The sequence below is a fragment of the Oncorhynchus gorbuscha genome, linkage group LG17 (genome assembly GCF_021184085.1).
Source record: "Oncorhynchus gorbuscha isolate QuinsamMale2020 ecotype Even-year linkage group LG17, OgorEven_v1.0, whole genome shotgun sequence".
NCBI lineage: Eukaryota > Metazoa > Chordata > Actinopteri > Salmoniformes > Salmonidae > Oncorhynchus > Oncorhynchus gorbuscha.
Genome location: NC_060189.1, coordinates 24,236,390 through 24,264,131, shown reverse-complemented (window position 1 = coordinate 24,264,131; position 27,742 = coordinate 24,236,390). Strand labels below are relative to the sequence as shown.

General features: G+C 43.1%; 1 protein-coding gene and 1 long non-coding RNA gene across 5 annotated transcripts in view; one reads left to right on the top strand and one right to left on the bottom strand.

Moving 5' to 3' along the window:
• Positions 1 to 5,337: 5,337 nt before the first annotated feature.
• Positions 5,338 to 10,161, bottom strand: LOC124002188. The gene is made up of 3 exons (XR_006832942.1): positions 9,735 to 10,161; positions 7,225 to 7,257; positions 5,338 to 6,542 (listed from the first exon to the last, which is right to left on the bottom strand). It is a non-coding gene; the product is annotated as an uncharacterized LOC124002188 (long non-coding RNA).
• Positions 10,162 to 14,509: 4,348 nt separating this feature from the next.
• The window catches only part of LOC124002187 (steroid hormone receptor ERR2-like), a 57,765-nt gene continuing 44,532 nt past the window's right edge, over positions 14,510 to 27,742 (top strand). Inside the window, exons 1-2 of one of the 4 annotated variants that reach the window (XM_046309527.1) lie at positions 14,510 to 14,852; positions 20,584 to 20,652. In XM_046309527.1, coding sequence (XP_046165483.1) covers positions 14,803 to 14,852; positions 20,584 to 20,652 — 119 coding nt within the window. In that variant the 5' untranslated portion in view covers positions 14,510 to 14,802. Of the gene's footprint in view, positions 14,853 to 19,375; positions 20,426 to 20,583; positions 20,653 to 27,742 lie in introns of those variants that run through there. The other 3 variants (XM_046309525.1, XM_046309526.1, XM_046309528.1) reach the window with 3 other exon arrangements.

Genomic DNA, 27,742 nt, shown 5'->3' with positions numbered 1-27,742 from the left:
CCTGCCCCTCTCCGTGGAGCTGCCCCTCTCCCTGGTGCTGCCTGTCTCCCTGGAGCTGCCCGTCTCCTTGGTCTGCCCCTCTCCCTGGAGCTGCCCCTCTCCCTGGTGCTGCCCCTCTCCTGGTGCTGCCCCTCTCCCTGGAGCTGCCCCTCTCCCTGGCCTACCTCTCTCCCTGGAGCTGCCCCTCTCCCTGGTGCTGCCCCTCTCCCTGGCCTACCTCTCTCCCTGGAACTGCCCGTCTGCCTGGAGCTTCCCCACTCCCTGGTGCTGCCCGTCTCCCTGGCCTACCTCTCTCCCTGGAGCTGCCCGTCTCCCTGGTGCTGCTCCTCTCCTTGGCCTTCCCCTCTCCCTGGTGCAGCCCGTCTCCCTGGTGCAGCCAGTCTCCCTGGAGCTTCCCCTCTCCCTGGTGCTGCCCATCTCCCTGGAGCTGCCCGTCTCCCTGGAGCTTCCCCTCTCACTGGAGCTGCCCGTCTCCCTGGAGCTTCCCCTCTCACTGGAGCTTCCCCTCTCACTGGAGCTGCCCGTCTCCCTGGTCGGCCCCTCTCCCTGGAGCTTCCCCTGTCCCTGGTGCTGCAGGCGTTCTTAATGTTGCGATGTGGGCAGAGCGGGCAGCATGTGGGCAGGGAGATACCCTGATCACCCCTCCCTGGGTCTACCACTGTGCCTCCCAAAACGCCAGTGTGATACCACTGATCAGCCGCTGATTGGCTGAATACCCAGGGCGGTGGCAGTTTTCAAATTACAGGTGGTTTGTTTGGGAAGATATATAAAGTGATCTGTGCATTTGAACAACAGCATAAATGCACCTATTTCACTTTTGCATGTAGAAATAGAATCTCCTGCTGCCCATGTTGCCACAAATGATCTAACTGGGGATAGTTAGCTACTATTATGTCACAAGTATGATGAGCTTGCCAGCAACTTTAGTTAGACTTGATTGGTATGCGAGCTAGCAAGCTACCTGTATGCTAGCTTGCTGGTAGCTAGTGTCCACTAGCTAGCATCTAACGTCTGGAGAAACAAAAAACAGTGTTGCAAATTGGTGACAGAGGCATGTTTTTTTTTTATCATACCAGATCTGCGAGAAGGTTCTAGCTAGAGCATCCCTCTATCCTTCGACTGTTGATGGATGTGGATGTCCGGTTCAGGTCCCAGGCTCCCACTGACTGTCATGATTGTTTACTCACATGTTCATTGCAATTTAGAGCCATCTGTTCAGTACCTGATAGAGCAGACCCAGAAGGCGTGGGCATTCATTTCAATGCCCCAGGACTGTCCATTTCATTTGGGCTGTGAAAATCATGTGATGAAATCTTGCAATCTCATTGCTGCAGTTCCCCCCCCCAATAGTAAGTCATGTAAAAGCTTGCGAGCCCTGAGCGGCAGGCCGCCTACTGCTAATGGCAGAGCAGTAGGTAAATAAACAGCTTGTTTTGAACAATATACTGTATATTTGAAACAGTAAAAGGTACACAAATTAACCACACGTTTATGTACATTTTAAACACAGTCCTTGAATTCTATAATATATATTTAGTTGTAAAAAAATATACCATTTTTTATATTTTTGATTTGTATTTGTTTCAAGTGGGGCACCACTCCTAACGCCCTAATGGACCCCCCGCCACTCCCACTGGTGGAGATGGGGAGAGGAAAAATTCTCAACCAGAACGTAAGAGTGAATCACTGCTAGGTTGGAAACAAGTCTAAGTCTAAACAGTAATTGGGATGGAACTAAATTCAAACACATTTCTACAAAGTAATAAAGTCATGATACAAAATGTGATATTTTGTAAGATAAGTGTTTTGTTTATGGTCAATGAGTGAAATACTTTTTAGAGTGAGATTTATTGCACAGTCTGTTTAATTTGTTTAGATGATCACATATAAATCACATTGTTTAGTGTGGAAATGACGTTGCTCAACTAAATGAGGTAGAACACGCATGGGCTGCTTCTGCCAGCATTTATCAATCTCAATCCCACTCACAGCCTCCCAAATTGAAAACTAAGGAAATTCATTTTGAGCTCAATGGAAGTTTTCCTGTGGAAATTTTGCCTTCCACTAAGAATCAAATGAAGTGCTTTCTGAGAGTCGGTTTTAAATGCTCCCCCCACCACCACCACAATGTGCACAATAGCATGCACACACATGCTTTAAATGTTTTATTTAATATGTTCTCGTAGAGGTAGCCCAACTTGGAATGATGTTGAGTGAGAGGTGGTTTATCACAATGGTGAGTGTGTTTGTGCATTTCTGTGCGTGTGCGCACAATTGTCTGTCGGGGGGGGGGGGCAGCTATTATTCATTGCTGTGGGTCTGCCCTTGTAGCTTATGATGGCAGGTGACTAGTGTCAGACAGGAAAGGCCACAACCCTGTAGTCTATGCTCTCTAACTATTTACTGATGAGGAAAACCATAGACACAGGTGAGGTTAGTTTGACTCAATATGCACGTTATGCACATCTCATATCCTCACATGACATACTGAACGAAGCATGTTGCCAGGTTGGAGGCAAGAGAAGCAACACCTGTATGTACAGGTTTCACTATGCTGACTTAGTTCAGCAGTTCCCAAACTTTCTCACTGTGGTCCCCCTTCCAGCATACGTTAAAACAACAAATCGTTGGCCTAAAAAAATCGAACAAAAAATGGGCTAGTTGATCTGGACATTTCTGACAAATTATGAATAATCTAGCTCTCTAAGGTATGCAATGACGAACATGACAAGAGGAATTGATGATGCACTACCCAATTATGAAATTACACTTTGTGCATTCTACTATTACAACTTTCAAGAGTAAGTTTAAAGCTGGACTGAGTGGCTTAAAAGAAATCTCTCTATCTATATTATATATTTTGTGGGGGGGGCACAACCCCAGTGCACCCCCTGCCGACCCCTCGCTCCATTCCTGGGGGGCGCACCCAACAGTTTGGGAACCACTGCCTTAGTTGGATCCCTTTCAGCTTGATGTGTTTTCTCTCTTTCTTTTTCTCTCTCTTTCCCCTCTTCTCTCTCTCTCTCTCTCTCTCTCTCTCTCTCTCTCTCTCTCTCTCTCTCTCCAGAACTTAGTCGGCACAAATCCTTTCTTCTTCACTGGTGTGTCTGCATGATGACGGTGAAGTCTGGAGGCTGTGTTTTTGAACTGCCTCTCTGCCAGCTATTCTCTGTAGGATTCCACTGAGTTTAAGGTAACTGTTATTTATCTCATGTGTTATGCACCAGACATTCAGCCTTTGTGAATGTGCGTGTGTGTGTGTGTGTGTGTGTGTGTGTGTGTGTGTGTGTGTGTGTGTGTGTGTGTGTGTGTGTGTGTGTGTGTGTGTGTGTGTGTGTGTGTGTGTGTGTGTGTGTGTGTGTGTGTGTGTGTCCAGGCGGTTTTCACAGGTTCACAGGCCTGCCAGTGGACTAGATGAAGGTGTATGGCTCTTGTTTCATCCTCTCCACGGCCTCAGGGGTGTCTTCCGTTGATTGCATTACATTCACAGCAACCTTCCCCTCATTAGTGGCAACCATGTTTTAACTCCTTATTTCACTTGGTTGATCTGAGGCTAGACACCTCTCTGCATGCACGCACACACACACAAATGGACACACACATGCACACGCACACACACACGCAGGCAGGCACTCAAACACACACACAATTACAACAAAGGATCTAGTGTGTTTTGTAGGGTAGTTTTGTAGGCTACACATGTCCATATTTTGTCTTAGATTTAAGTCACAATAGACATGGAAGATAAAGAGGGTTATGATTAGATTTAGCTGACCAAATCACATAGAGTAGCTATATTTTTGCTTGTAAGATAAATCTCTTCGTTTAAGATAAGCTATGAAGTTCCACGTATGACATGTGCAAATGAAACCTTTGTACTGTCCCCTCTACTGTGAGAAGAGGGCATTGATAGGAAAGTAGATAGGGCTGATCAATAAGAAGTGCCGTTTTCCCCCCAGGCCTTCCTTCATATCTCTCCCCCTGTGTGTGCTGCGGAGGGGTCGGGGGTAGGGTCAGGTAAGTGGTGGCGTGGGTGGGTTTCTGCCCCTTTATCAATCAAGATTTTAATTACACACGTCCAGAGCGACAGCTAGATTAGAAACCAATCGACGCTATCGGCCACAAAATCTAATTACTGTTTATTGACAGATAAGGCCAGGCCCCCTTCACTTTCCCAAATAAGATAAACCTCCCCCACCCCACCCCTAACACAAAGAGGCCCTGCTCCAACTGTCCACGAAATATTTTATTATAAGTAATTCTCCACTTAGGAATCAATGTATGCTTATGGAGACAGGTAATCCCCCAAGTATTATATAGTATTCTATGTCAAGTTATCTATGGAGCTGAAGACATTCCATCTCATGTATCCAGAAACAACAGGAATCTGAATTAGGACTAGTAATTTTACACATAATTGGACAACACAGTGAAGACAAAACGAGACAGGTCTTTATTTGGGAAACAATTAATCTCTCCTAACATTATGTTCATGTGTTGCCAGTCTTGCCAGTGTTGGTACATTATTTCAGGTGTCTTCTATAGTTCTGCTGTCAGTTCCACCTTAATATGTGACTGACCGCCTTGATTCTGTCTTATTTGAAATGGTGTTTTTTACATCGCATAAAAGCAGAGATACAGAGCTACAACATGGTATATCATACACTGCATTTGAGAAACAATGGGAAGGTAATTATGCTTTGAAAGTTAATAAACTTGAAACCTCACTTTTGAGAAAATGGCCTTTGAACATTTTGGTATCTAGTGAGGAGCTCTTCTTTGTCTACACCCATTCAGCATTGTTCACACCCTCTTAAGCTTTAGCCCCACCCATCTCTTTAAGGGTTGATCCGAGCATCCTGTCCTAACAACAGCAGTCAAGCACCCAAGCTAACTGGCTAACGTTGGCTAGCTACTTCCATACACAAATTCAGGAACAGCTCTCTAACTGAGCTGGTTAGGATGATTTTATGTTATCCAGAGAGTTGGTGACTACAACTGGGCTGCTGGCAAAAATGTACGCTTTTTTGACAACGTTTACTGACAACGGCCATTTTCAACAGGTGTTGAGCATTCATAAATTTGTCAGTTATTCTGCACTCTGGCACACTCAGACAAGAGTGCTCTGAAATCGGAGTAGTTGTCCAGCTAATTTACCAGCTTCGTCTATCAACAGTTGTCGCAGTGACATTCTATTGAAATGGTTACCTGCATAGTGGTCTTTTGTTAAGACATGTAGCTAGCTAGCTAAACAATGAAACATAATCACAACTCATGATGTTACTGCCCTGCATGAATCTGCAGGTAGTTAACCAACCAGGTTCAATGTTAGCTAGCTGACATTAGGCTATAAATACCAAAGCAAATGGCTCTTAGATACAAATAATAAGATCATACACATAACGTTAGCTTGCGAGCCAGCCAGCTAACGTTAGCTAGCTAGCTAACAGTACACTTTAATTTGAAATGAAAATGATTTCTGTCAAATTTAGAAATGTGTAATATCTGAAAATGTAGCTAGCTGGAGTATCTTACCAGTATACATTATGGATGGATGCCCCTCCCTGTCACAGGTGCCATGGTTGCCCTTAGTTTGGAGATGTAATGTGGAGACAGGTGTTTTCTCCATCCCCTTAGCTATCGTACTCTAATTCCACTGCTTTCAAAACTTGGTCCTTCAGAAAGCGGAGAGCAACACTTATGCCCTTGTTCTCTCGATATTTTTTTAAAGCCACGTTAGACAGGATGTCCTACACATACTGACCAGCTCAAATAGACAGAAATCTGCTACAGTATATGGCAGACCAATCCAAACTCATCTCTCAGCATGTCAGACCACTCATTATCTCAGCCAATCATGGCTAGCGGTAAGGTTGCTGGCTTTTTCTGTGGGTGGCTAAACCAACTAGGCTCATAATTTAACATTTTATTTGTATTTACAGATGGCATACAGGTCTGATTTAAGGCACATTAAAGTTCACATTTTCCAAAAGGCATTTCTGCCAAAAAAATGTTTACGTTCAAATGTGTCTCCTGTGAAGTAGTGACCTGCGACATATGTCTAGTTTCCAGAAACGAGTCACATATATGGTATCTTAATAACCAGTGGTGACCAACCCCTGACCTCTGACCCTGAGGACCATACAGGTAGATCATCAGGCACTGTGACCCCCACTGCTCAGAACGCTGCCCTCCAGAGGACAGTCCACACCCCTGCAGTCTGGGGAGCATGGAGGTCCATGCTCAGCTGCTCTCTGGAGCCTGTCTGCTCTCCATCGTGGAGGTCCATGCTCTGCTGCTCTCTGGAGCCTGTCTGCCCTCCATCATGGAGGTCCATGCTCTGCTGCTCTCTGGAGCCTGTCTGCCCTCCATCATGGAGGTCCATGCTCTGCTGCTCTCTGGACCCCCTCTGCTCTCCATCATGGAGGTCCATGCTCTGCTACTCTCTGCTAGTCTGGAGCATGTCCGTCAACTCTCCATCAGCCGCTTTACAGCCCCCACCGCACCGCCACAGTGAGCACTTCACTTTTAAAGCCGAGAATCTGCCTCAGGTAAATATGGAGTAAATGATTGGATTATTGTTCTTTCATTTGGCCGTGTAGTAATGGCTGGATTATAAACATTGCAGAGTATAGATTTCCTGTCAGATCCTATGAATCAGACATCCTTATCTCATTTCCAGACTGCCTCTCCACCCAGCACTGCCATCTCCCAGCCAGGGAGTCTGGGGGAGCAGAAAAAACATCCCTGCAGCCACCCAGCACAGCACAACACAGGCACTCCAAAGTCCATTCAAAGATTTCAAAAACCACTTAGGTCTCCTGTCCATATTTGTTAAGCAAGTAAATCTAAGGGATGAGGTGCACTGAATTCATAGAAAGGGGAAGAGAGGGGAGATGTCTTCCAAATGAAATTTAGGGGATGGGGATAGAGGCGAGCTGACAGCAGTTGTTGGGAAAGAAGCTGCACTCTGATTTGGTTCGAACCATGGAAAGAAAAATGTTTGTCTTTCTTTGAATTATGCAAATTTTTGAGAGGGAGTTGAGATTAATGCCTGGTTTGTTTGATCCCGGGACATCACTAATGGTGATTCTGTCTGATGGTTGATGTTTCTTAGCTCCTCTCTGCCTGTTTGACATGGGAGTTACTTCACTGGGTTTACAACATCATCATGATTAAGTTAGTAAACAGTGTAGAGGAAAGCAACCATGCACGGAGCTTTACCTTATAGTCTCTATCCAGCTCTCTCCTACAGACCTATAGAAATAGGAGAAAAAATACAAATATTAAGTAAATAAGACAATTATAATAGTGGTCTACACTGAAAAGCACGAGTGCACAGTAGTTTGAAAAGAAATCAGTCTATTCATTCATCAAATAAAATCAAATGTTATTTGTCACATGCTTCGTAAACAGCAGGTGTAGACTAACAGTGAAATGCTTACTTACGGGTAATTTTCCAACAATGCAGAGTTAAAGAGAACGCAAAAAAATAAACTAATATATAAAACAAATTGTGACACAAGGAATAAATGCACAGCGAATAACGAACAACAAGTACAAATAACATGGCTATACAAGGAGTACCTGTACCAAGTTGATGTGCAGGGGTACAAGGTAATTCAGGTAGCTCTGTTCATATAAGTAGGGGTAAAGTGACTAGGCAACAGGATAGATAATAGACAGTAGCAGCAGCGTATGTTTAGTGTGTGTGTGTGTGTGTGTGTGTGTGTGTGTGTGTGTGTGTGTGTGTGTGTGTGTGTGTGTGTGTGTGTGTGTGTGTGTGTGTGTGTGTGTGTGTGTGTGTGTGTGTGTGTGTGTGTGTGTGTGGTGTGTGTGTGTGTGTGTGTGTGTGTGTGTGTGTGTGTGTGTGTGTGTGTGTGTGTGTGTGTGTGTGTGTGTGTGTGTGTGTGTGTGTGTGTGTGTGTGTGTGTGTGTGTGTGTGTGTGTGTGTGTGTTTGTTTGGTGTCATTGTTAGTATGTGTGAGTGTGTGGGTAGAATTACTGCAAAAAAATGGTCAAGGTAGATAGTCCGGGTAACCATTTGATTCGTTATTTAGCAGTGTTTAGCAGTCTCATGGCTTGGATGTAAAAGCTGTTCAGGGTCCTGTTGGTTCCAGACTTGGTGCATTGGTACCGCTTGCCATGTGGCTTGGGTGGCTGGAGTCTCTGACACCACTGCTCCCACCAAGGCACTGATAATAACTCCATGCAGGATGGAAACTCACTGGTTTCATTGACCTGCCTAGTAAGTGAGTGAGTTGCTGAAAGCTGAGCCAATAATCACCTTGAAATGTAACCATCTAAGGAAACGTTTTTTTATTGTGAACTAAACAAGCCACTGTTGTAATTTCTCCAGCCTGATGGATTCTGTGCGTTTAACAAATTGCATTTATAGATTTTCCCTTTGAAGGGATAATCTGATCTTTTAATTTATATTTCTACCATGAAACTCAAACATCAAGTGATCTTCTGAAACCCCTGGTGCACCTCAATTGGAATACATTTTCACATGCACTTAATTGCATTTAAATATATTGATATTTAAAAAGTGACTATATTATCATTTTAATGTAACTTAGCCTAATGTTCTCTTTCAAATGACTTTATCAATAGCCTATCAATATGGACGCCAGTCTTTTATCTTCAGCGTTTTAATGTATTCATTTATAATGATGATTACTTCATGATTTCCATAATAGAAAGGTTTATGTTTTTATTGATCTAGAGTGGGCAAATTATAGAAACAAATTGCATTTTGTTGCTGGCAGGTTCCTGTCATTCCTTCAGTTCATGAATTGCAATGTGTTATAAATAAATAAAAGTGCCTCCCCCGTCCTAGGTGGTCTGGTGAAATACCACTCCCTCTAGCGGAGAAGATGACGTGCCTGGTAGTCCCTCAACTATAACCTACAAGCCTTCAAGGAAGGTGTATTCAGGAATTAGGGGTTTTCTCAATTTAAGGCCAGCGTCAAATGGAAGACTTCATGATCATCCCATACTGTTGTCTTTAAATGTAGGCTATTTTATGTTAGCCAACTCATTACATTTTTTAAAATGTATTTTTATTTTATACATTTGCCTACGAAACCTATGAAACAATAGATTTGATAACAAGCATATCAAACATTGAAAATTACTTTTATGTTTATTAAATTCAATGCTGACACACCAACAGTGGCTTACTGTCCATAGTTTAGACTAATTTCAGCAACTCTTGGTGCATCCCACTGGGCACAGATGACAGTCAGTTCAACTGTTTATTTACATTCGGTTGTGTTGTCAACTAACGTGAATTACATTCGAAATCAACAAAAAAAAGGTCATTGGATTTAGGTTAAAAGTTGGGCGGTTCATACGAAATTCGCTTATGTTGATGACTTTTTGCAAATCCAATCAGTTTTCCACGTTGCTTCAACGCGTCACATTGATTGTTTTTGTTGAAATTACGTGAAACAACATTGGATCAACCGGTTTCTGCGCGGTGGGATATTTCCAAGAGGAACAACTAATTACAGGTTTTCAGACAATAACTGAAATGAGGTCATCCGTAATGAAGAAAGGGGTTTCTGACCATTTGCATACACATCTGGACCCCTCTCACCGTCTCAAAACTTCCTGGAGATCTGTCACAATGTTAGCTATGTGATACTTTTGCAACGCCCTGATCTCACTCTGCAACAGACGCGACTATTGTCTTGTTATCTATTTATCAACAGTGGAATCCAACCGACCTTTTCCAGAACTGCCGTGGTATTTAAGATTTGTACCGCGTGTCAACTGTCACTGTTGTTTTCTTGGTGAAGATTTACACTAATCCAGGCACACGTTGCTGTTATGGACCCCAAGAGGGAGGGGAAAGAGAGCGAATATTCAGTGGCAGTTATCCAAATTATCTCGGACTTTTTCTCAGTAACTATAACAGTAAAGGTCAGTAATGGCTTCTCAGCTGCATAGGCATCTTGATCTCTGCGACGGATGTTTGGTGTCGCCGCAGGGGATGGAGAATATACTGTAAAAGGGCGAAGGCTGGAGGAGGAGTTGATAGATGTAGCCTACTGTCGTATGACTAAAACGGCGCATTCACAATCACATAGGTAGCCGCTCCTACAACCTGAAGACACCAACCCTACACAGTAGCACCTGAGGGATTTGATATAACCTGTCTGTAAAGGTAGAGTATTCTCCACCTTACTTTTCTCTTCCATTTATTATCATTGCACTACTTTTCTGAAGGCTATTTACAAGATGTTGGCACGTCCACTATCACTTCATTTATTAGCAACTTTTTTTAGCAACTTTAATTTTCATTTCATGCAACTTTTTAAAAGTTAATATTTAATGTTGTCTGCTGTTATTAATGATAACGCTATAGCCTACTGCTGACCCCGTTGGCAGCTCATATGCATGTAGGCTACCTAGCCTACCAACTTATGAAACAGTACCCTGAAACAGTGCACATTTTTAATAACCCAGCTATTCAATGTTTTATAACTGGACAGTGTGCACTCTTTTTTTCAGTTTCTTTTTTTTCTTTATGATTTTATTTTTGTATTGATTGTGGCGCTGAATCAGAGTCATGATGAGGGCTGCCTGTTTTTTAAATGAAGGACTGTTAATCAATGGAGCTGAAATTTAAATCAAACTTGAACTGCGTCGCACGCGCCTCGTGGGCATAATGAAAAACAAGAACATGATTAGAGCGAGGGAGCGAAAGAGAGGAGGACATCCCCTAAAGCCAAACGGTCAACACAATTGCCAGCCCACGTCGTATTCATGTGTAATCTTACCTTCAGAGTTTGTGAGTTAAATTGTGATTCGGCACCTCCAATCACTCATTACTGCCACGCACAGGTCGGAAGTCGACAATAGCTCAATACAGTAGAGGTTATTATGTAGACATTAAGGGGAAGTACATAACGGAAATAAATTAAGATAGTTGCTCAGCGAAACTCCACATTTGCAGAGTAACAAACGTATTTTGACATTGTAACACTTGCAGCGCTGTCTAATGGGAGTTCGAGTCGGGGCTTCTAACGCCAGATACTGGGGCCTACTATTGCTATTGCCTGTTCGAAAAACAATTGGGCCTGTGCAATTTGGCCTATTGTTAATTCCCATAACAGTCCCTGTAAGAAACTGGAAGTGCGTGACAGACATTTGTTATCATTTTGAGACCGCTGAAGTCGTTGAGAACCCCAAATTCTAGCCACTTAGCAACCAGCAGCCTAACTTACTTTTTGGATCAAAAACAGGTCATGTGAGGTGTAATGGACCTCGGGAGTATTAGTGCTGTATTTGTCTAACAGGAAATTAAGACACAAGAATGCATGTTTTAGTACTTCATAATCTTGTGGTGACACACACTCACTGCTTCAGCATGTTGCTACTCTTATAGAATATGTGTTGTGTCTAATTGTCTAAATTGAAGCCTCTATATCGGATCTGCAGGGTGCAAATGTATTTTTGGTTATCTATGTGCTATGAAGTAAGGGAGGTCTGTGAATGCAACAATAGTCCAACTTCTTGTATGGCATGAATTGTGCGTGCTGTATTACTTTCTGTCATAACTCTGCTTCCACATTTGCTCACCGAATAGTGATCAAGTGTGTTCAATGCATAGAGCAGTCTCTTTGTCTTGTTGTGCCCAATTTCTCCCTGTCAAATCATTTTACACTATAGTGGTAAGGGAATGTTTTATAACACACCTGATAGGAGGGCATTATAAACAACATCACTTTTTTCATAACTGAGCCTACGCTACAACAGTCTCACCGATGTCATCTGGTAAGCACCAGAAGTGAAGTGTAATATTTCTCAATGATATTCCGTCATCTCATTCTCTGATATTCAGGCAGGTTGTAAATGTGGGGCAGTATCAACTCTGGTAGGCTCATAAAGGACAAGGATGAATTTAGCAAATTTGCTGAAAGAGACATCACATCCAAATACGAACTTGAATATGTAACCCTGTAAGTAATCGAATTCGCTATATAAAAACCTGTGTGTGTGTGTGTGTGTGTGTGTGTGTGTGTGTGTGCGTGCGTGCGTGCGTGTATAGTTACATACTGTAGCTGCATAATGAATGAGACAGGATTTTCTCAATGGAGGATTCCAGCAGTGAACGAACCTTCTTGATAAGCATTCCAAAGGGATTGCACCCATCCCCTTAACCAAGTCAGATGGATTACAAATTAGGATGAATGACCTTTAATCCATTGTTTTTCAATGAAATTACAGTCTGTTTCAAAATATCTTAAGACATCAATCATCTATTTGATATGTGCCTTTAGCACATGCCAAAGCCCTATGCCGTGAGGTCGTAGGTCACTGTCTGTTGTATTTTACAGTAGGTTGATAGTAGTTTTATTCATACTGTATGCTGATTCATGAAATCTCCACCGTGTGTCTTTAGGGTTGTATCTAGGTCAAGGCACTTTGTTTTTAAGAAAACACATAGTCTTGATTTGTCATGGATTTTGTCTGGCTATTTCTCATTATTCCATTGGAATATTCAGTCAGGGTTATTATAACTTTAACAGATGTTTTAAGATTTTATCATTGATTCACACTAGTTTGATTTTGGATTGTATATTGTGTTTTATATACAGTAGCAGCCATGTCAATCTTTGGTGTACTGTAAGTCATTTTTTGTATTTTTTAAGAAGGACTAGATGTTTTTACGTGAGCTACTCTAAAGCAGCTCTGATGGGGATGCTGCTGGACATCAATAGGCCTGTGGTGATCAAGAGAGGGATTAAGTGATGGTTTTGCGTCGATTATGGAAACGTGAGCTGATTAATACCTGGATTCTTTTTTTCAACTGGAATACCAACATGCAGTTATGGGGCCAGTCCTGTTTTACCAGAGACATACTGTCACTGTATTACAGTAAGGAGGGACAATTTGCCAACCTCCTCTCTTTGGTAATGTATTATTGGAAGACATTGTATTCAGTTCCCAGAGTTGTCGACTCTTCAATGATGAAATGATTAAATCAACTATGAAAAGTAAGCCACTGGCCACCATCTCTGAACTTGCTTTATTCAAGTAGAGCTAATTAGATAAAAACAGTAAAGTCATGCTATTTGACTTATCCCAGAATTGTCAGCCATTGTTCGACTGCTCTTTTCTACTTTAAGATGCCATGTTAAGCTGTGTTCTTATAATATAGGGATACAGTAACATGGAGCCCCTCATTGGCTGTGAAATGCTATCTGCGTTCTCCACATGCTTCCGGGGCTTGATCAACAGTGAAACACAGGCGGTTTTAAACCGAGGTCAGAGAAGACAGGGCTGGATTTTCCACTGCTTTAGAAGCTGATGGGCTCTCAGAGTTTGAGTTATGGCTTTAGATCATCTCTCACAGCTGGTGAAAGGTCCACAATAGTCCTTCACATGTATCACCAGGCGCAAATGGCCACGCACAACTCAATACATGGATTTACTTTCCTCAGCGGATGCAAAGTTGTTGTCTTTTGCAAGTAAATGTGTGTTCCCAGTGGTCTCTGTGTTGTTGTGGTTTCAGTTTTCTGTGCTTTTTGACTTGTTCTGAATCCTGACATGTCAGATTTGTTGTTACTTCAGCAGAAATCCCAGAAACATTCCTTACCCCATGACTTCACCGGGTGACTATCTGGAAAAATGGAGCACTCGGTTTCTGCATAGATCTGAAAGATTTATTGACGGGACATTCAAACAGGCTGAAATGTCTCTGGGGTACTGAAAAACCACTACTGCTGTTAGCAGTTTTAAATTAAGCTCATTTGAAGGATCAACAGTGAAGCATTGCTTGGTTACATTGCTTTGTTGTGGTTGTCTGTCATAACCTGCTGAAACAAATGTTTTTTTTTGTAATGAACTGTTGTTATTCTTGTGCACACTACAGTATGTGAATCTGAAAATAAAGCTTGAATTGAAGCAATATTGTTTTACTATAAATGTTTTCCTGTTTTCCCAGACTAATTGTGATTAAGTGGGCTCAAGGGGGAAATCATATTATTTTATTTTTATAGATATGTGCTTTCTTTCAACATCAATAGGGCATACATGTCCAGCAACTCGTGCATGTATTCATGTTTGAAATTAGCAGTGTGAATGGCCGCATGTGAGTTTTTAGCTGCCATATTTTTATTTGTGTGTTTTTCAACATGTTTTAGTGTGTCGTGTGAACTCTTTTAAGTGCATGTTGTAAAGTATATGCATCTGTCTGTTCTAATGACTGTGGCGTTGTGTATGTGTGTGTGAGCATGTGTGTGTATTTCTGTGTAGCAGAGAGCTCTATTGAGCGTTTGGTTCCCTCCTCCTCCGTGCTCTGTCCCTTTAAGTCCTACCCCTCGGAGACAACAGCAGCTGTTCCATATTCATCAAGCCACTGAGTCTTAAAGAGCCCTATCCTGACCATGGAAAGAGTCATTCCTCTCTCTCGCTCTCTCAAGCTCTCTGCATCTTAGCGCTCATCCGCCGCTGCCTGCGCTCCTCTCGATCGCACTGTCTCTCCCCCCCCCTTTACCTCTCTCTCTCTCTCCCACTCCCCTCTCTCGATCTCTCATATACACACAGACACACACATACACGCACAACCATAGACACAGGCACAAACACTCTTCAACTCTCTTGCGCACACACTCTGGAACACAGTCAGATACAGCATACCTGTGCAGGCTGGGGGAAGCAGTTCTGGAGGGGCTTTTCACCGTTCTTTCTGAGGGTGCTCTGCTGTCATATTGGGGGAGAAGCGGGTCTCAATTGTTTCCTATTTCCTCTTCCTCTTCTCATTCCTGGAATGCTAAAACTGGACTGATGGACATTTCAGAACTTTGTCTGCCAGACCCTCTCAGCTATCATAACCAGTAGGTGCACGTCTTTCTTTCAACCTTTCTTTTAACATACCCGTCTTTTGTGATGTTGGATATAGCTTTGTTCCCCTCTTGCAATCTTTCTTTCTTTTTCCTCCTCTCTCCTTTCTCTTCATGTTTTCTTGTAGAAGTGCTTGCATTTGTTTCCTTTACAAAGGACCTGCCGATCTCGACGCTGAACTTTTTACTGCTATTGTTATGGTGCACTGTGCTTTTCCTGGCTCTCTTGCTCTCTCTCTCTCTCTCACACACACACACACACACACACACACACACACACACACACACACACACACACACACACACACACACACACACACACACACACACACACACACACACACACACACACACACACACACACACACACACACACACACACACACACACACACACACACACACACACACACACACACACACACACGCACGTGCACTATCTGACTCTTTCTCTCTATATATGTTATGGAGGGCTGTTAATTCATACAGGACTGTCTGCTGCCAGTGATACCCTAAAAGCAACAAGACAGGTGTACTGTGGTGTGTCTTTGGTTGTGTTCAATAGGGAGAGAGGACCCTTAGCCCTTTAGCACATTGTCAGCCATGTGTGTCACTGTGCACATTTCATTAAGAGCATGGCCGATCAATTAGGAGTAGCTCATTGCAACGTGCAAGTGTGTTTTTCCTAAAGAATAGAGGGAATGTGTCCTGTTGGGTTAGGAGCTTGTTCTGGGATGGTTTTGTTCTCTGTCCGTGTCCTGGCCGGACTGCCACCCTGACAGAATCAGAATACATTTAAAAAGATTAGATTAAAGTGAATTCATGGAATTGGGGAGGATGAATTGCATGCTGCAGTATTTGTATGTCTGGGGATAGACATATGAAAGAACCGTGTAATCCCAGTGATCAGTCAGATCCATCCCAGCTAGTAGCACATCAGCCAGGCTGCCTGTCTGAGAAGCCCTCGCTAACTGTGGGCTTGCTTAAAGTTACCTGGTAATTGTATATGCACTTCTGCTTTTATACATTCATATCTTGTTGGCATGTAGGAGATGTATTTTTTATTTTATAGCAGACTGGTATGATTGCTTGAATAAAAATGCAAAAGTATCTCCAATCCTATTTTAGTAATCTACTTTAGAAAGTGTTCTAAAAATACAACAGCTAGATATCTATACATGTATGTTTTAATAACATTTTACAGTACAGCTATATATTTTAGGCCCAATATTCCACTCAGCAGTGACAATCTTTTAATTTGCAGGGTCTGTAAGTATTATCATGTGCTTTTGATGAAATTCTTTATTCTTGCTGTCACATCCTCATGTAGTATTCCAGATAGTCATTATTTCAACCCATAACTCTTTCCACACAAAAATCTAATCAGCCAAATGTGTCTGTCTGTCGCTGTAGCTGGATTATGATTAAAAGGCATGTCTGCTGAAAGATTGAGGTATATTTATTTATTTTTGTCATTTAGCAGATGCTCTTATCCAGAGCAACTTACTGGAGCAATTAGGGATAAGTGCCTTGCTTAAGGGCACATCAACAGATTGTTCACCGAGTCGGCTTTTTGGATTCAAACCAGCGGCCTTTCAGTTACTGGCCCAACATTCTTAACCACTAAGCTACCCGCCGCCCTATGATATGATAGAAGATAATAAATGAAAGTAGTTGAGCAGTATAGATTTTCATGTATAGTGCTTGAAAGCAATTACAACCAGAGGAATTCTCAATGGGATGTCATGCAAAAGAGGAAACGGGTTGAATTGTTCGGACAGCCTAAGGATTCACTCACTTGTTTTCAGGAACTCTAGTTGAACTATATCCCGCTCAGAGAGAGAAAAGACAATCTAGTGGACTCATTAACTCCTTAGACGCACTGTTATAAATCTCCTTAGTTTTACAGAGGTTCTATACAACTCTGCCTTTTAGGTACACTTCAGTGGTAAAGGGGCAAAGTAACAAACTTGCTCATCATAATATACAATAACTATACAATAACTACTGAGACATATTTCAGATACCTTTATTAGTATTAACATTTACATAGTATACTGATTTATTACGAGAACATTATTTTGAACACTCAAACCTTTCAAATGCAATCTTCCACCTGAATGTGACTCATTTATTCATTTTTATGATTATCCTCCAAATCATGTTGTTTGGTGCAATGTTGTTAACAACATTCAAACCTACTTTGGTGGTTATTCACTGTAAACACTCTAGCCAATATGGGGTGCATAAATTCAACAATTAAATTGCAGTCTATAAAACCTGTTTTTATTTTAGATTGACTGACATTATATTTCCGATAGGGAATGTTGACTTTAAGATCATTGTGGCAAGTGTTTCAACATAAATGTGCAATGTAATGATTTTGGATTTCATTGGATAGGTGGGCACAGTGCACAACACAAATAATGTTAGTGTGAAATTAAGCAAAGCTTTTCTTTGGGGGCTTTAATGATACATGTACACTAGGTGATGCAGAATGATTTATTTATTTTATTTTGCATCATGTAATATAACATATATATCATGCAGTGGAATATGATTATTAGATACAAATCATTTTGTGTCCCAATGTTGTGTTTCACACCATTCACGTAACATTTATAAGACAAGCAATTCTAATACAAAAAATACAACTACAAGGGGTGGTTGGCACTCAAAATACTGTGTTTTACATGTTTTATTTGCTATCACATACGATGTAGAGACAGCGTGCATTTCCTTCTCTTCTGTGATATAGAACAGGTCATATCTGTAAATGTAACATATTAAATATAGGTTTGACATAATTGTGGTGTTCTATGATATAGGTATTAGATGTATGTGCATGTAAAATGAAATTAGTCAATTGAACACTTATTACTGCTTTAACAATGTATAGCAGGAATTACATACAGTGGATGTTTTGACATGCAATGGCTGGCAATATCTCAAACATAAATCAGTTTAAGATCAGCTGTGATCTTTTTCATAAATTGCATTGAAATAGTTTAGATATTTATGTACAGTGACACTCTAGTATACACTTAAGATGTATTTGAATTGATTTAAAATAAAATGTCCAACTATTTAAAATAAAACAAATCTTTACAAAGCAGTTCAACCGAAAGTAAAATCATTACGCAAAGGATTAAATCATTTATAATGAAAATATCATTGGACGACAAATTAAAGTCTTTGCTTGCAGCTAATGCAGTGTTGTTCGTTATAGTACATAGTTTGCTTCGAGTTTACAGTGTCTAGTCCCTCTGCTTGGTCCGTGGACAGCAGTATTTCCAGCCCCTCGGTGTGGTGTGGTGGTGTGTGTCTCCGGTGCTTGGTTGCTGGGATTACTGGGACGTATGTACACCATGTAATTAGCAGAGCAATGATGTAGAAGCAGTGTAGTATGTTGCTCTATAGATTGACCTGGGCGCCTGAGTGACAATGCCTACGACTGTAGGAATTGGATTGAATCAGTAATCGTTTTTTATTTCAGACAATATGGAGAGGTACGTATAGCCTATTACTGCTTGTTTGAATTATTCACTCATACATTTTCCCTAAAAAAGAGCAATAGTAGGTATGAAGTGGCATGTCTCTCTCCACAGCTTCAAGCTTGCTCTATATTTATTCTCCCTTCTTGATTGGGATGATGGATAGTAAGCTACGTATAGTAAGATTGGGATGGATAGTAAGCTACGTATAGTAAGATTGGGATGATGGATAGTAAGCTACGTATAGTAAGATTGGGATGATGGATAGTAAGATACGTATAGTAAGATTGGGATGATGGATAGTAAGCTAAGTATAGTAAGATTGGGATGGATAGTAAGCTACGTATAGTAAGATTGGGATGATGGATAGTAAGCTACGTATAGTAAGATTGGGATGATGGATAGTGAGCTACGTATAGTAAGATTGGGATGATGGATAGTGAGCTACGTATAGTAAGATTGGGATGGATAGTAAGCTACGTATAGTAAGATTGGGATGATGGATAGTAAGCTACGTATAGTAAGATTGGGATGGATAGTGAGCTACGTATAGTAAGATTGGGATGGATAGTAAGCTACGTATAGTAAGATTGGGATGGATAGTAAGCTACGTATTGTAAGATTGGGATGAATAGTGAGCTACGTATTGTAATATTGGGATGGATAGTAAGCTACGTATAGTAAGATTGGGATGATGGATAGTAAGCTACGTATAGTAAGATTGGGATGATGGATAGTAAGCTACGTATAGTAAGATTGGGATGATGGATAGTAAGCTACGTATAGTAAGATTGGGATGATGGATAGTAAGCTACGTATAGTAAGATTGGGATGATGGATAGTAAGCTACATATAGTAAGATTGGGATGATGGATAGTAAACTACGATTGGGATAGTAAGATTGGGATGATGGATAGTAAGCTACGTATAGTAAGATTGGGATGATGGATAGTAAGCTACATATAGTAAGATTGGGATGATGGATAGTAAGCTACGTATAGTAAGATTGGGATGATGGATAGTAAGCTACGTATAGTAAGATTGGGATGATGGATAGTAAGCTACGTATAGTAAGATTGGGATGATGGATAGTAAACTACGTATAGTAAGATTGGGATGATGGATAGTAAGCTACGTATAGTAAGATTGGGATGGATAGTAAGCTACGTATAGTAAGATTGGGATGGATAGTAAGCTACGTATAGTAAGATTGGGATGATGGATAGTGAGCTACGTATAGTAAGATTGGGATGATGGATAGTGAGCTACGTATAGTAAGATTGGGATGGATAGTAAGCTGAAATTCACAGAACTTGATTTGTTTAAGTTGAAGTCGCTCTTGGTTCAGCCAGCAGGAGGTAACATATGGCAGTCAGACAGGCTTATTGTTGCTCTCCTATTGCTCTGGCTGTTTCAGCGCAACTCAGAAATCAGCCAGTGCTGAGGATTGTCCGTATGAGTTCATCTGGGCTCTCTAGCAAACACACGCTGAGCGGCAGGCAGCTGATTGAGACAGGACTCCTCTCCCTCCCTAAATGTTCCATCAACACCCTCACTCCTCCTCCCAGCCATACTCTACATGTCCATTTTCCATTTAGTAAATGCTTTCTGATGCATTTTCATAAAAAAGCAGTAGTTAGAACACAGCAATGAATTACATTTCAATTTGTTTGACTTCATTTCCAGGTTGCTGCATTAGGCTCAGTAAAATGCCCATCTCTAACATTCTTGTCCCTTCTCTCTTTATTCTTATTAGGTTTCAGAGAACAAGGCGAGGGAATTACATTAGTGTATCTTAAGTTAAAAGCTCTTTGCTCTTTGACCAAGTGTTTCAGTGTTATTGGGTTAATCTGATTTTTGCTGTCTTCATGGAGATGCTATCGCAGGGTATAGGTAGTGGCGGGTAACCAAAGCAGTCCTGCACAGACACCATCCAGATGGGATCAGCTTACGGTAATTTGGTTTCAGAATACATTACCAGAAGAGGCTCCTGGCCGAGAACGGCCACCCCGCTAAGAGCTAGGAGTCTGTGGTCGCTGTGGCCACTGCAGACAGCCAGCTCCAGCCGGCCCAGGTGACCACCGCTGTTCACCCGGCCCATTCCAACCCTCCTCTTGCCTCTCTCCCTCTGCACTTAAGGGGAGGTGTCGGGATATGTGCCTTTTAAGAAAAACCTAATGTTTTAAATTCAATTTGTCACCCAATTCTAAATGCATCTCCTTGTACCAACAGGGCTTCGTTGTCCAATTCATTAGGGCGATTACTCAGTCCACTGGCCACACTGGAGCCCTCACATTTCTGGTAAGCCCTGCATATAAGTATAATTTCTTTCACTGTAAACATGTCACTCAGACCAGGCTGTTCAGGGAAGGGGGGTGCTGCCCCCGGCCCCCAGGGCGTTAAGGGATGCAGAGTGGATTGACCCTCCCTGCTCTCCATTTTTGTTCTGTGTGTTTGTAATTGTTGGCTACTTGCATCTGCTATTTAAGGGAAGCTCTTCACAGCACTTCACGTACACCTTCACATGCAGTGTCACCCTCCACTCTTCCCCACTCTGGCCCTTCACGCATCCTTATCCCCCAGTTAACTCGGCAGGACAGAATATAAGGACAGAGTATTGAGATTCAAACTGCACACATCTACTTCACCTTCCCGAACATAGCATCCCGGGGTCCCATTTAACTAAGGGCCTCATTGAGATGCTTACTTATTTCTTGTAGAATACATAATAAAGGTGATACATTCCTAGACATATGGTATAGAGCATAGTTTTTACTGAACTCGGTGGACTTCAACTTCAGTTTGTTTGATGTTTCTTTGATCATTTTGCTTTTGATTACAGACCGTTTATGTGAAGTGTGTGTACTGATATGGTTTATCTCAGAAGACCTCGATAATTGTTTGTAACACCCATTGTTAACACTCTAAAATGACAGCTTTATTTTGGATACCGTGACTCATACGAGCTCATGCAGTGTTTGGCCTTTCCAGTCTTTTCTGTGCTGAGCCACGTGTCACTTTGACCATTTCACGACATCCAACCGCACTGAAACCACCAAACTTCACCAGTCGTCCCTCCTGATTTTGGCCACGGTAACCTTGGGACACCTTCACTGCAGTGTGAGTATGTGTTTAAAAATAACCAGGTCCATTAGTCAAGGAGGATAACGCTAGCCTGGCTACGTGGGCTACTCTCACGCCCTTGTGGCAGCGAAGTGCTATCACTGACACGGTGCGTCAGCACTTCTTTCTGTTGCTCCAACACTGAAAGGCTCCCCTTGATTCACACACACGCACGCGCGCGCACACACACATAAGGAGGCTCAAATGGAGGACTGTCAGAGAAGTTGTGGAAAAAGTGTAAAAACATAATAACTGCATTCTGAATATTATAATACATTATTAGTCATGAGGTATTATCATGAGAATATACGATTTCAGAGTCCAAGATTTGTTTTTCTAACACATTGGGACAAACAGCTGTAATTACATATGTATTACTAATATTCACTGCACAGTGAATATGTGGTTAGAGTGTGATTATCCAGTTATAGCTTAATCATTGAAGATCTTTCTTTGGTTTGGTGTGTTACTCATCTCGTCATCTGTCTGTTTTCATTCATTCCTCTCTCTGTCTGTATTTGCGTCTGCTTTGCCGCCCGATAGACGGCAGACGGAATGATAATTCTGCAGCTTTTAGATGCGCTCTGTCGTAAATGTAATGGAGGGAACATGCTAAGTCCGCTAATTTACACTTGGTAAAAAGCGTGACGCGGAGTGGACGATGCGGGCGTTTATCAGTGAATGTTATTGGTATTGAGCGGCCAGTCGTTTGAAGGTTATGTTTCTGAGCAGTAATTGAAATGCAAAATAACATTAGGATCGATGGTTAGCTCTGTTTATTTATGAAATCAATATTGAAACCGTCCGTCACAATAGCAGCTCTGATTCTTACTGACAGCTTAAGTACGGATGGACTGACTGTACACAGCCTCTGCAGCCCTTCCAGGCCTCCCAGCCATAACAGCTGTTAGCCTGAGAGCCATTTGCCTCCTTGCTCTGCACTGCCCTACACTGCTCTACTCTGTTCTGTCCTGGCCACCCAGGCAGACTGATGGCATGGAGCATTCTAGGAGGTTCTGAAGACATATTGTAGGACAGTCTGAATGACAGCATTGATGAGCTTGGATAAGGATCGACACTAAAGCTACAAGTTCAAGAGTCTACATTAATACTGGAGTAAATGCAATCCAGTCTTGATGTAAAGGTTGTGACATTGTCGGGTGTGTACATACTCATTGGACCCTCGCTGTTGTTGTGTGCATGTGTCTCTCCCAGAGAGAGAGAGAACACTAGCACATTCTCCTGGTTAGGTTTGCCTGCCCTGGGGCCAGAACTTCTGAATCACCAACCATTAACATCCTAGCATGCAGGCTAACTGCTACCCACCCTCTGCCTCAGTGTGCAGGGCTAGTTTCACTGTGGTGACTGGGAATATTTATTCATGTGTTTATTTCCTAGGGACCTTGTCAATAGGCTTTGTAGTCGCCTTACAAAATGGATGGGAATCTTGTTGTTTGGGGTTTTCGGTAAATTGAAAATGTTTCAATTTTAGATAATTTTTTTAGAATATTAGCAGGTCAATGAGAGATTTCTGGGGGGTTCACCCGTGAGTTAGAAATGTGTCACTGACAGTCGTCCGCTGTGATCTTTTTCTGGGGTTTGTCTTTTAGGAAGGTTACAACGTCCATTTCATTTCTTGTTTTAATTCAATGTCAATGTTCTATCTTCTCTACGTAAATCAAAGTCCATTAGACGTCCGATTTGTCCCTCTCTCAGTGCTGTGCTGACCCGTGGCTGTCTCAGTAAACCAGACTGCATTATAATGTCAATCTTTATTCATCATTCTCTCTGCCTGAGAGAAGCCTCTCGGCTTTCATTTCTGGAATGTCATAGCAGGGGCATGGACATACATGATGCCGTAGAGGGTACATTGAGGCTTGGCAGGGGGAACTGCATGTGTTATGGAAGGTGGAAGCTAGTCATGTTGTGTTTTTACATGTTTGTGTTTGACCTTTTTATCATTTCATATTTGTATATCCTGTACCCTCAAATGCACACAAAACTCAGTGAAATGGTTTAGTTGAGCTGAGTAGTATAAACTGCCAGGTAGGATTCCTCTTTCACTAACACTGCTATGACACCAGACGGTGTCGGCTGCTGAGATGTATGTTTAGATTGCCCCCTGAAGGAGACTCATTAATTCAAAAAATATCCCCAAAGTGTAATTATTCCTGAATGGCATGGTGTTGGATGTCAGCATATAAATCATCCACCCCACCCACCTTTTTATAATCACCCCTATTTATGGGGAGTGAGGGGAGGGTCTGGGACATGAGCCTGTAAAGAGCTGGGGACCAGGGAGAGACTAGGGAGAGACTAGGGAGGGACTAGGGAGAGAGGAGGGAGAGACCAGGGGGAGACTAGGGGAGACCATGGAGATATGAGGGGGAGACCAGGGAGAGACTAGGGAGAGACTAGGGAGAGACTAGGGAGAGACTAGGGAGAGAGGAGGGAGAGACCAGGGGGAGACTAGGGGAGACCATGGAGATATGAGGGGGAGACCAGGGAGAGACTAGGGAGAGACTAGGGAGAGACTAGGGAGAGACTAGGGAGAGAGGAGGGAGAGACCAGGGGGAGACTAGGGGAGACCATGGAGATATGAGGGGGAGACCAGGGAGAGACTAGGGAGGGACTAGGGAGAGACTAGGGAGAGACTAGGGAGAGAGGAGGGAGAGACCAGGGGGAGACTAGGGGAGACCATGGAGATATGAGGGGGAGACCAGGGAGAGACTAGGGAGAGACTAGGGAGAGACTAGGGAGAGACCAGGGGAGACTAGGGAGACCATGGAGATATGAGGGGGAGACCAGGGAGAGACTAGGGAGAGACTAGGGAGAGAGGAGGGAGAGACCAGGGGGAGACTAGGGGAGACCATGGAGATATGAGGGGGAGACCAGGGAGAGACTAGGGAGAGACTAGGGAGAGAGGAGGGAGAGACCAGGGGGAGACTAGGGGAGACCATGGAGATATGAGGGGGAGACCAGGGAGAGACTAGGGAGAGACTAGGGAGAGGGGCCCTGAGTGTCTCTGGAGCGATTTGAAGGGCTTTAACACACCACCCCATAGCCGTGAAATAAAGGCCTGGGGCCGGTTCCATACAGTGGAATAACTAGAGATCATTGGTGTCCTCTGCATCAAAAGAGATTCAGTTATCGCCTCAAAGACGATGAAAACAAACAAACAAAATCAAATTAATTTTGTCCTCACATTTTTATCAGCATACTGTATGTTCAACATTGAACATTATTTCAGTGTTCCATATTCCACAAAAAAAATGTGGAACTCATCCATGTGCTATGCTTATGTGTGAGCCTGTGTAAACATTGACACATTTGATTGCAGTTAAATTATTCTGGACACCTGATAAACCCGTTAGTCTTGTGTGTGTATATATATTGTGTGTGTGTGTGTGTGTGTGTGTTTGGCCCTTCCTCTGATGAAGAGGGTAATTCATGGTAGTGGCAGGACGGGCTCTTTGTTTGGAGCAGGTAGAGTTCCCCCCTAAACAAGGACAGCCTATCAGAGGAAGATTAATGAAGTCATTTCATGCATGGCTCCTTGCCTCTGTCCCCCTGTACTCGGAGTCACTGTGTCTCAACCTGTGATTTACATTGGTCTGCCCTAAATAGGCTTAACCCTTTACAATAATATTTCCTCTGGTTGTACGCACACACTGCAGAGTGCATGCAATGACTTTAACCCTATACACACCCTCTGTGTGTTATCCATATTTCTAGAAATATATGTGTGTTCTAGTTAGATTTGACATTCATGTATAGTTTTCTCTTGCTGGTTATACACTAGTTCTCCTTGGTTCACAGGGTTGTGTCTGTTCTGCTTCCAGAACAGTGTCGTGTGGTATACAGCTAGAGCCAGATCTCCGTGCTTGTGGTTTTAGGCCAGGGAATAGAACGGCTGGTAAGGCTCAGTTAGGAAAGGGAAAGGGGGATACCTAGTCAGTTGTACGACTGAATGCAGGGGGCTGCCATAATCGACATCCACGTCTTCGGTTAGACATGGTGAAGTGTATGGGATCTGAATTACACAAGACTATTTATGATTAGGCATTAGGCATCCACTGCCAACGATTAATGCTCTCGATGACACATTTAACGGTGGCTAATTAGTTTGCTGAAAGAGCACCATTAGACTTTCTTCCTATAGTGAGATGTGATGATACAGAATAGCTCCCTGAGCTATTCTACTCTACAGGGAGCTTATCTGCTGTGTATGCAGAGTAGTATGCTAACTCTTTTATTGCCGTAGAACCATGTCTGAACTGGTAACCCACTCCCTAACAGAGTTCTGGCATCTTCATCTGATCTTTCCTACCGTCATTTGTTTTCCGAGGATTCTTAGCCCTTTTCAGAATAGGATCACTCCAGTGTCACTCAAGACAGTTTACGTCAGACAAACAGCAGTGCCTGTATCATAAGAGGGCCTGTTTTTCCTGCCAGCATCGTTTCAACAGGAAGAAAAGAGGGGGGATCAATAGATGTGATCTGTGTCTGGGCAGCCAGCACTGTCTTGTGGCTGGCCTGGTGGAGCATGGGGCTCATGTTGTCGTAGTGGGTGAGCTCATGGCTTTATAAAGACTACAGTGACATCGCTGTGGAGCAGCTAAATTTAATCCTCTGTTGGAGACTGAAAAACTGAATTGGCCGGGCCACGGAGCTGCATGGTCCCCGCAGTGGTAACCCTGCACCACCCAGCTCCATCCAGCCCCATCCCCTGGCCTACGGACTATTGATTTGGGGCCCACGCCGCTCTCCATAAGCACGCATAAACAGCCCTGTCTCCCTTCCGCTCTCTCTCTCTCTCTCTCTCTGTCTCTCTGTCTCTCTCTCTCTCTCTCTCTCTCTCTCTGTCTCTCTGTCTCTCTCTCTGTCTCTCTCTGTCTCTCTCTGTTTCTCTGTCTCTCTGTCTCTCTCTCTCTCTCTCTCTCTCTCTCTCTCTCTCTCTCTCTCTCTCTCTCTCTCTCTCTCTCTCTCTCTCCGTCTTTCTGTCTCTGTCTCTCTGTCTCTCTCTCTCTCTCTCTCTCTCTCTCTCTCTCTCTCTCTCTCTCTCTCTCTCTCTCTCTCTCTCTCTCTCTCTCTGTCTCTCTCTCTGTCTCTCTGTCTCTCTCGCTCTCTCTCTCTCGCTCTCTCTGTCTCTCTCTCTCTGTCTCTCTCTCTCTGTCTCTCTCTCTCGGTCTCTCTCTCACAGCCTCTTTTTTGCTTTCTGTTTATCTGTCTCTCTTACTCCTCTATTGTGTTCTTCTATAGATCAGCACATTATACATATCTGTCAGCTGACGTGTCCGTTAACAAAGAGGGCCCACCCATCCCACCCCCTTTACACATACCCTGCCCCTTCCTCTATCTGTTTAGAGCAGGCCTAATGAATGAGAAAATCCCAAATTAGGAGGTTTTCCCAAACTAAGAATAAAATGGGTCTCTATTGGGTGCAGGGAGTGCCTCTACCTCTATACCAACCACTGCATCCTTTAACATTTACTACGATGCGTCTCCTCCTCCCTACTTACACACACACCTCCCCATTCCCCTGATGGTCATTATCCTGGACCCAGTTATATAGCAAGACATCCTCCCCCCAAGCTCTGATGCCCCCCATCTCATTTCATTTACATGGCCTCGTGTGAATACAGACACCCTAAAGAAACGTCTCCTTTGTAAGTATTCCAGTGATTGTAGCCAGTCAGCCTGGTCCTGGTTCCAGTCAGACAGGCCTCTCTCCCTAAATGAGTCGTCCTCCATGCAGCCGAGAAGTAAGAGGTGACGGGGGCCCCTGGAGGTGAGGTCACCATGGCAGCTGCCAGTGGGCTCTGGAGGTGGCGGGAGGCTGAGCGAGACTGAGATGGTCTGTCAGGAGCTAATTGAGTTCCTCCTCCTGCGCTGACACTGGGCCAGTGGCTTATCAGGGACATCGCCAAGGGGCCTCCAGGCAGATCTGCCCCTACTGGGGCATCTGATATCACCATCACCCCGCCTGTGGAAGTCACCCCCCACCCTCCCAGTAGGAGCAGAGAGGGGGGCTGGGGTGAGGTTAGCCAACGCTATCAAAGCATGTTTTTGGCATCCCACAGCCCACAGCCAGAGAGTGAACAGTACATTCTAAAATGATCTCATGCCATTGTAAAACTCTGTCAAAGGAAGAATAATTTGAGTACACATTTTACATCTCTCCCCATTTTACATCTCCCCATTTTACATCTCTCCCCATTTTATATCTCTCCCTATTTTACATCTCTCCCTATTTTACATCTCTCCC